This window comes from Tigriopus californicus, chromosome 9 (assembly GCF_007210705.1).
Source record: "Tigriopus californicus strain San Diego chromosome 9, Tcal_SD_v2.1, whole genome shotgun sequence".
Classification (NCBI taxonomy): Eukaryota; Metazoa; Arthropoda; class Copepoda; order Harpacticoida; family Harpacticidae; genus Tigriopus; species Tigriopus californicus.
In genome coordinates, this window is record NC_081448.1 from 15,394,229 (window position 1) to 15,403,713 (window position 9,485).

A 9,485-nucleotide genomic window follows, 5' to 3' on the forward strand; every position below is an offset into this window, starting at 1 on the left:
TATTAGTTCATCCCCATGAAGTAAGCATATTTGAGCGAAATTGTAGTGTGACGGTACCTTTGGTTTTTCACGGGCTTTTCTAACGGCTACAAGGAATGTAATACCCAGTATTATTAAAATGAAAGGTTATAATTCGTCTATTTATTACCTTTCAATTTTGACATGCTATTCGCGAATAAGTGTTTGCGGATCTGGCTAGCCTTTGATTATAGGGCTGATCAGGAATTTTGGTCAAAAACTTGTCCAAGTCTGACTTCAAAGATGCTACTGGATCAACGCCTTCGTATTCCGTGCGAATATTTGAACTTGAATTTGTTTAAAGAACTAATCCCTTTCATGCCCTTTCGTCGATAATTATGAACTAGATTGCACGGCCAAAAAAGCCCAAATGCGATCCAATGCTAACGTTAAAATAATAATATCTTCGCCCGCCATATCCGGCACCGTTTACACAACTGTGCTGACGTCAGATCTTCATCTAGTCATTTTGCGTGACATTGATGCGAAAACATTTCAAAAATCAAACAACGAAAGAACACTAGTTTACTAGTATGATATCAACGGTATTCGTACGCACGCCAAATCCATAGTTTGTAAATTCTGAATCTTAAGATATACCTATTTTGACCTAAACTAAAAAAGCATATTTAACTCAATTAAAAAACAAAGCTTTAGAACTTGAGTCAAACTTGGTTGCACCATTCTGAGCCCCATCAAAGAGAAGTGAGTCATGTTGTTGGGTTAGCACGAATGTCAATATTTCAAATCCCTCTCTCCTCCCTACTAATAACTCTAGTTGTAGTTGCACTAAACCCATTTTCATTTTCAGGCTAGGTGAACAATTGAAGGCCTTTGATGGTTTGATGGAAGTCAGATGATGCCTCTAAATGACAGAACAGTGCTGGAAATATTTCAATACCATCGTGCTCCTACTGCACTGTTCTGAAGAAGGGTTCAATGCCATGGTATTTCGTAATATGTCCAAATTCTACGAATTCGGGCCAACGGGTTTTGGTGAAAAAAAAAGAGTCTAAGTCGAGCGAATCTTGTACACAACCAATCATTCAGAAGTGTTCAAGACTGACATCTCACCCCGAGTTAGATTCACTTTATCCGTAGCACAAACTCATAAGCCTTTATATTACTTACCGTCACTTGTCTCCTTCTTTGAATTGACATGATTTTTGAGGAAGGGGGAAATGATTTCAAGTACAGTGGTAATGATAATTGCCTCGTACCAAGTAAGTGCCCCAATGGAGACGTTGAACAGGGGCAACTCCATATGAATAATCTGACACATACGCACGGCCTCATAACACATGTCCCTGAATGAGTGTTCTATTTTCGTCCGTTTCGTACATGTAGTCGAGTACCAGTATGCCGTGTAATAATAACATATTGGCTCTCGCAAAAAGCACTGAAGCTTCATGATGTCCAAAGTTGCTAGATTCCCATTCGGATGATGAGAGAAAACTTGGGCCAATGCCATAATGCTGCATTGATGGCAATTACGGAAGGAAACCTTGTATTAACTTTATTCCCATACGGAATGAACCTACCCGTCTTCCCAGACAATCGTATTGGACAAATAGTTCGTTAGGCCGTGTAGGCACAATCAAACACGACTTTATCTTCGACGGTTCTCCTGGGTTTGTTCTACTGCAAGGGGGTTTCATCATCATCTTCATCATCATCATCACCATCATCTTGGTACCCTTTCCTACGCATCTGGGTGTAATAACGTTTGGTTGTTGGAAATTGCGCGTGTGTACATTCCCTTCACACAATGGCGGGTAGTATGTACAGGTGCTCGTGCATGCGAGATGTAGGTACATGTAACGTGCTACTACGGAGTAATGAAGTGCGTAAAGAGCGCTAGCTGCTAGGCAGACATCATCATTACGAATAATCATGATGCCAATGATCGCTTACTTACATACGAACATACTTGAGTTACTCGGAATAACATCCCCTCCTCCTCCCCCCTCTATCCCCCTGGGTTGGTGGCGTTAGTGTTGCTGTTGGTGTTGGATGCGTTCGAATATCCTCAATGAAGATGATGTCAAATCGCATACCCGGCAAATTAGAAGCAATCTGTCGAGACCAATAAATGGGATAGAATCCAAGGATCAGAATCAGTCGTGTCTCAAGTCTCTTCGAACCAACAACTCTACCATGAAGTCAGTTGTGCTCCTTCTGTTGCCTGCTTGTAAGTTGTCGATTAAAAAAAACGCAAGTCAGACTGAAAACAGAGAACAAAAAGCCCGCATGGTGACTTCTATTTCTTCTCAGGCCTCTTGCCAGCCTTGGCCAAGGCCCAAAACCTCGCCAAGTACGGAATCATCGATCAACAGGCGCCCTTGGGCACGTATGGGTTCAATAATAATAATAATAATAATAATAATGGCAACAATGGCTTTGGGAGTGGATCCAACAATGGCAACAACGGCTTGGGAGGAGGGCTCAATGGGAACAATAATAATGGTAACAATGGCAACAATGGCTTTGTGGGCGGGCTCAATGGTAATGTGGGGATCGGCGGGGTGAGTGGCCCATCAGTGGAGGAAGTGAACCTAAAGATGCTCCGTGGATCCGTTCCCGGGACGCCCGGCGTGGATTATCCAATTTTCTCTCAAGCTCCAATCACCAATTTCGATTGTAGCGACAAGATATTTGGCGGTAAGATCATCATCACTGACCAGGATTCAGAGCAGCTTTTTAAGTTGAAACTACTTTGTGTTTGTGTCGATGATGAAGACGTCGAAGCAGCAAGGAACATCCGTGTTCCACGACTAAGCCGTAAATGGAGTCGGATTTCTTTAGCCACGGTAACAGGGTGTTCTTGAACGCCATTTGACATCAACCCCAAAACATTGGTAGGAGTGACCCACATTTCATCAATGGCAAGAATTCTCTCAGTACTGAAAAGATACATATAGCGTGGTGAAAGAAGCACTTCATCTCATCTTCAGTTCATGTCGTTGAATTGCCAAATAGAATCTAGCGACACCTTCCTCGCGCTCATGTTGAGGTTTCTGAAGACAAAATGAGATACTCTGCATCCAATGGCATGGTCGAGAAACTTCAACAGATGGGATGTTCTTAAGGCCAACGTTAACATGCCTGCATGTATGTATGGTTCGACACTTTTTTTTGAGCTTTAGACCTGCCCTGTTTTGTGAAGGTTGAACTCTCTAGGCGTCCATTAGTAGATCGAATGAGAAACGTCTTGTTAAGAGACTGTAAAGGTGGCCCCTGGGAGAAAAGTACTAGACTAACATCCGGCCTTTAACCCCCACTTTACTACCTCCTCTCTCTTTCCCTCCTCGCCTTTCCTCATTGTCAATGGCAAACCAATGTTTAAGACTTTTCGGGGGTCTTTGTTTCAGGTTATTACGCTGATGTGGATGCTCAATGTCAGTCCTTTCACATTTGCGGACGAGATGGTGGACAGGGATGGTCATTTATTTGTCCCAATGGAACCATTTTCAACCAGGCCTACCTCATTTGTGATTGGTAACACCAACATTTCGTATCAGTTCGCATGTTCCTATTTGGGAGGAACTACGTATTTGACTCTTCTTCTCTGGCTCGGTTTTAGGTGGTTCAACTTTGATTGTACTCAAGCGCAAGCCTTCTACAATGTGAACCTTCAACTAGGCGTTATTCCCTTTGGATCGACTACCACCTTTATCAATGATAATGGTATTGGCAATACCAACAACAATAACAATGGCTTTAGAAACAACAACAACAACGGCTTCGGTAACAACAACAACAACAACAACAACAACAACGGTTTTGGAAACAACAACAACAATAACCGACCCATCAATAGCTACGGATCCCCCATAAGAACCACAGTCTCGACGTTCACCAACAATGCTCAGCCCACAATTATTAATAGAAACTTGCCCAACAGCAACAGCTTTAACAACAACAACAACAACAACAACGGATTTCTGTCCTCGAACAATCCCTCCTTGACCACCTACACTAATAATAACGGCCGATCAAACCAGGGCAACACCCTGAACAACAACAACAACAACGGGATTACCATCGTGGACGACACAGGCGATTATGTGTATTCGACCGACGATGTGATCTACGACGACGATCTCACGAATTTCAATGGCAATAATGTAAGGGCGGGCCCAAAAGCGAAGAAATCGTAACCGATCCTAATGTAGTGGGCCATTTACCAATGATGACGTATTTATCTTATTGAAGTTGAAAGAGNTTATGTGTATTCGACCGACGATGTGATCTACGACGACGATCTCACGAATTTCAATGGCAATAATGTAAACGGCGGGGGATCCGGGGTGCAAACCACCACCACTATCATTGAGCCCGTGGGCCAAAATTACGGCGTGCCTTTGGGCAATCCCATCGGCGGGAACTCTCTTCGACAAGGGCGGGCCCAAAAGCGAAGAAATCGTAACCGATCCTAATGTAGTGGGCCATTTACCAATGATGACGTATTTATCTTATTGAAGTTGAAAGAGTATGAATAAAATGCAATGTCAGGCATTACCATATTAACCAATAACCAAGGCAAGTCGGTTTTTTTCATAAAGCATTAGCACCGCATCCAACGTATTTCGAAGGTGAAGTCAGGAAAAACCAGCGACAGGGGTTAGATAGTAGATGATGAGGGGTTTTCCTGTTGGAAATTGGTAATCAGTTGTCTCATTATGGTCAGATAGACCGGATGGCCAACACCCAGAGACAGAGAAACCCATCAGATCCCATTTGACTACATTGGACTTCGGGAAGAGACCACCATGTCGTCCTCCATCTGGAAGTGTTTCGTTGTCTGCGTGATCAATGGATGCTTGTCTCAAGCAGCACGAGTCTCTCGCCAGGCCAACTTCAAGGTAAAAAAGCCGATTCAATTCGTCGTCCATGTATTGTTCTGTTCCCCCTGAAATTGTCCTGATTATCAATTAAAACGCTGCTTTGTCTGTCCGATGTGCGAAAAGCGCCGTGCTGGAACAGTTGTGCTGTTCGTTCGTCCTTTGAACCAGCAGTTGTTGATATCACGGATCGACCTTGCTTTCAGAGCGCCCGCCTGGAATCTCAATTAGCACCGTTCAAGAAATGGTATGGCGCCCAGCGTCCACCGCAACTATTGGGCCACTCCTACGAGCAGGGCAAGTCTGACTTCCACACTCACTTTCACGGACGACCGATCCCCCCCGACTGACGTCGTCGTCATTTAGCCATTAATCCATTTTTTCGCATTTTCCCCCCACAGGGAATCCGATGATTGCGAACTTCCTGAAATCCACCTCGATCGACAAGGAGCCCGAGCAACCATCCTCATCACATTTTCACACCATATCTCAGCCAGACTCGTCCCAACCGACTTCGAACAACTTCCTCGCACCAACCACGTGGAAACTCGTAAGTGCTGCCAAACTAAACGGTCGGATCCATACTGGCCACAATTGTGCATGACAGCCGGGATATAATTATCATGATCATTTGTATCATGCCGATGATGATTGATCACTCTTTTGAACAGCTTTTGCATGATCTTGAACGCCAAGTGGCGCACTCTGACGTGCTCTTGCCCAAAACCCATCTCCAACCCCGAGATGAAGGGGCCTTTCTGTTTTGGGAACACAGCGACTGGTTCCAAAGCGTGTCCAGATCTTGCGTTGATGCCGCCGCTGACCCATTCACTGTTCACGGTCTCTTTTGCAGTGCTGTCATCGACTTTGGCATGAGGTATGTTAGTACTACTCCTAATCGAGGGTTCTCTCGCTCCAGTCTTAAGTACAAAATAGGCCATATCCACGCCGTCCTATCTTTATGTGCGAGTTGTAACTACTGTTTTGCGGTGGATCCTGTTTGTTTTTTGGTATTGGTCCGGAGATCACTGTTAAGCCCAGAGTTCTTTGGCAGTTGAAAGACAAAGTGCAAAAATCACCGCACCACATTACTGTCCATTATTCTGTGGTAATGTAGACCAGAAGTCAACTAAACCGCAATTTAATACATGCATATGCACCGGACAGTGCCACGGAATGGAAGTTCCCAAGCATTTAATCGTTTTATACTCGCCCATCTCATGAATGATTTCAGTTTCAAATGTGTTTTGGAAGATTAATCATCCCCGTTCCCATTATTCCAGCATAATGATCGCCGCCAAAACCGTTCAGGACTCGGCCATTTGTGCTGTGATGGGTAAGGATTCCAACATTGGATGGATGGAAAAAGTCTAATAACCATAGCATTTGTGTCTTCTTTTCAAAAAGGGCAAGTGAGTGGAGATGAATTGCTTTGTTTGTCGTGGATGGTTTTCCGAACGGCTTTTCCAGGGGTCCTACCGGACTTTTTCGATGCCGACCTACCTTACTCGAAACAGAGAAACATTCCGAAATAAATGGCAATTATCTGTATGCTATCTTGCTCTCGTCTGTGGCTATTTTGATTTATAGCGCGCCCCTCCAAGCCAATTTCCAAAATCTAATTTCCTACCTGTAGCGACCATCTTTTTCGGTCAGTTGTGTTCAATCCTTCCGTTCAAAATGTTTTCATTGCTCCTCCTGACCCTGGTTTCACATTGGAGTCATTGGACCGTTGGTGCTCAGCCCACCCCCAAGGGTTGTACCCGAGACTTTTTGGCGTCCAATCCGTTCTTCCGGAGCTTTCCAGAGCGTTATCATTTTCAAGGGGTGTCTTTCCTCATGGAATACGCTCGATTCATGAATAGAATGGCCCCAATCATGCTGAAGGTAGGCTCCAATTTCGAATGTCTTTCTCGGAAGTCCTCGCCACAGCTCAGCTTTGGTTTGACTCGGGCTTTTCAGGACTTTGTCAAGGAGAAGAAAATATTTGCGGCTCAAGAGACCATGGCGCAAATTCAGCAAGGTCGAGATCTGGGTTTCAACACCACTGGCGACTTCTCGGCCACCTTGACCGGCTCTCTGGTTAACTCAACATCCGAACTGATGGGAATCGCTGACCACATCATTGGGATCGTTAACCCGCTAGGAATCAAGAAACAAGAGGTATTTGATTTCATCATTGTGGTTTCCTTCATATGTGCACAATGTACAGGGTCAGGAGTTATTGTGGGTCCAACTGCTTTTATCAGCTTCTTTTTCTTTATACATTTACCAGCGATTGACTTAGTAAGACGATATTTCTTTAAAAATGTATAACTCCTACATGACTTATAAAGCACATCAGTTAATCGTTACGTTCTGACCAGACATTCTTCTTTGAAAAAAAAAACTGTCAGACTGAGAGCCGTTTTGTGTCATTATCCAAGATAATCTTTTGAATCTTATAGATAAACGATTCAATGGCAAAATCTCGCTTGACATCCCATGGTGTTGCAAAACGCTAGAATAGACCAAATCCGTGACGTATAAAAACACCCAACCCTGTACAAGGATTTTTTGTTTAAAGAATGAAAGGAAATCTAGCCCATATTTTGATACGCGTATAACCCACAAACAGTAGGAGTTTCTATCATCCCACAGTCTCTGTTTGTTTTCAATGTCAATTCAATTTATGATTCCTCAGACGGTGTCTCCCGAGTTTTGGGAATCCGCTTGCCAGACTGAGTGGTGGCCTTTCGATGACGACGTCTGTCTAGAGGCCCGATGCACGGCCTGCACCCCGGCCGTGGCCTTGGCTGAGGCCGTTTGTCGCCTCATGGACAAGCCCAAATCTCATCGATGCATGCAAATGGTAAGTTCAATTCAAAGATCTTATTCGCTCTCAAACACATGTACGTAAATTTGGTTTGATCCTGTCAGAGCATGTTGGCTCTAAAGTGAAAAAGAGGCATACCGTATGCCGAGATTTATGAAGCGTCACTGTTGTCGAACAAATGATTGAGATAGATGGTCTCGGTTAATGTTGGCTATTCGTTAATCCAGATGGGAATAAAGTATATTTTTGCTTGTTGTCTTGAAGTCGATCCGATTCTAGTCTTTCGTAAAACTTAGCCCAATGGACCCCTTCCCAACCTTGCTTAAAGAAATCGTGGTTTTTGCGAAACTTGCCACCGCTATTGGGAATGAAATCCCCAGCAGTTCAAGAAAAATTACTTAGGATATACATTTAACTTTATATTCATATGATATTGGATCCACCAATAAACTTGGAAATGGTAGATCTGGCTAGCCCTGGAATAAAGGGTTGATCAGGAATTTTGGTTTTTGGTCCAAAACTGGCCAAAGTCTGACTGAAGAGATGCTAATGGATCAACAAACTCTCTGCGAATACCGGTAGTTTGAATTTGAGGGAAGCAGATTAAACAATAAAGGAGCCCGAGAAAGAAGAGCCAATGCAATGGATGTCGTCAATGGGGCCAACACCCCCAGCCACGCCAACTTGATGGCAGATCATTTATGCAGATAGATTCTTGAGATGAATATGGTGAATTATTATGCTGTGACAACCAACCGTAACACAACCGGAACAATGATCTTGTTCTTTTTGTTCTCAGAATTGCGTTTTCGATTGATCCATGCTTTGTTTCCTGTTCCAGGCCATGGGCGAAGGTTACTGCAACTATTGCATTGTGGAGTTTATGGAGAAATGACTTTCTTTCCGCCTCCCCATGTGGCGTGGTTCCAGAAAAAATGTCATTTTATTTTTTTTTCGTCTCGCTGTTGATTATATACATATCTAACAAAATACAGGCACTCGATTCACTCGATTCATGAAGTCAAAGAATCAGCAGCATACTAAGTACGTACAGTTACATTTATTGCACACGCGAGCCAAACACAAAGAGGGATTTTCCGGGACATGCTCGTTATTGAATTATTTACTGCTGATGTTACACTATGGATCCAGTGGAAAAAAAAAGTTGGCCATAAATGGTAATCGTACATATTTAGTTGGCGTCCAATCGCAGTGGAGGGTTGTTTTACAAACATCGGGATCCCATCATTAAGGAATTACCATGGACATACGAAACGAGGCGGATGAGATCGGCGTTGTGGGTGCTAAAGATGACGATGATGGTGGTGCCATCGATGCTGATGGGAATGATAGCACATTCTCTTTTTTTACAGTGTATTCATTTGATTGGCGATGGAAACAATATTATTGTTGAACACCCATTCAAGCGTGCAAGAAGTCGGTAATACAGTAGTTACAACGGCCCTCGCCCATCACCTGTAGGATGATCAGACGGTAACAAGTTATTAATCGGTGATCATACTAATATTGGACACACACACTCAATTGATCGGTTGAGACTCACGTTTTGAATGCACTTATGAGTGGATTTCATATCGGGAGAAGCCCTCTTGCACACGACATCCGCAGTCATAATCGACGGAGTGCAAGCCGTGCATCGCAATTGATTGCACTTGTCCTTGTGATAGGGGAACCACACCAAGAAGCACACGCTGTTCCAAATCGGGGTGGGGGTGGCCTAAAACGCAAGCGTACCGAACATTGGGACTACTTAGAGCATGGGATGATGCCCACTACTTACAGATTGG

At 43.8% G+C, this 9,485-nt stretch overlaps 2 protein-coding genes across 4 annotated transcripts; both read left to right on the forward strand.

Moving 5' to 3' along the window:
* Nucleotides 1-794: 794 nt before the first annotated feature.
* LOC131886795 (putative uncharacterized protein DDB_G0286901) lies at nt 795-4,457 on the forward strand. The gene is made up of 5 exons (XM_059235200.1): nt 795-2,209; nt 2,293-2,679; nt 3,390-3,516; nt 3,602-4,155; nt 4,234-4,457. The coding sequence occupies exons 1-5, from the start codon at nt 2,032-2,034 to the stop codon at nt 4,455-4,457; spliced, it is 1,470 nt and encodes a 489-aa protein (XP_059091183.1). The 5' UTR covers nt 795-2,031.
* Nucleotides 4,458-5,164: 707 nt separating this feature from the next.
* Nucleotides 5,165-8,705, forward strand: LOC131886603 (uncharacterized). 3 transcript variants are annotated; one of them, XM_059234989.1, is made up of 7 exons: nt 5,182-5,412; nt 5,534-5,739; nt 6,146-6,198; nt 6,270-6,749; nt 6,825-7,025; nt 7,546-7,713; nt 8,519-8,705. In XM_059234989.1, the coding sequence occupies exons 4-7, from the start codon at nt 6,543-6,545 to the stop codon at nt 8,570-8,572; spliced, it is 630 nt and encodes a 209-aa protein (XP_059090972.1). In that variant the 5' UTR covers nt 5,182-5,412; nt 5,534-5,739; nt 6,146-6,198; nt 6,270-6,542; the 3' UTR covers nt 8,573-8,705. The 3 variants fall into 3 exon arrangements, with proteins under 3 accessions (XP_059090973.1, XP_059090972.1, XP_059090971.1); XM_059234988.1 differs by lacking the exon at nt 5,182-5,412 and having other exon boundaries at nt 5,476-5,739; XM_059234990.1 differs by lacking the exons at nt 6,825-7,025; nt 7,546-7,713; nt 8,519-8,705 and having other exon boundaries at nt 5,165-5,412; nt 6,270-6,501.
* Nucleotides 8,706-9,485: the final 780 nt, after the last annotated feature.

Coding starts and splice junctions, on each gene's coding strand:
- LOC131886603 (XM_059234989.1), top strand. CDS start 6,543: ATGTTTTCATTGCTCCTCCTGACCCTGGTTTCACATTGGAGTCATTGG. Junction 6,750..6,824: donor TGGCCCCAATCATGCTGAAG/GTAGGCTCCAAT, acceptor CGGGCTTTTCAG/GACTTTGTCAAGGAGAAGAA. Junction 7,026..7,545: donor TAGGAATCAAGAAACAAGAG/GTATTTGATTTC, acceptor ATGATTCCTCAG/ACGGTGTCTCCCGAGTTTTG.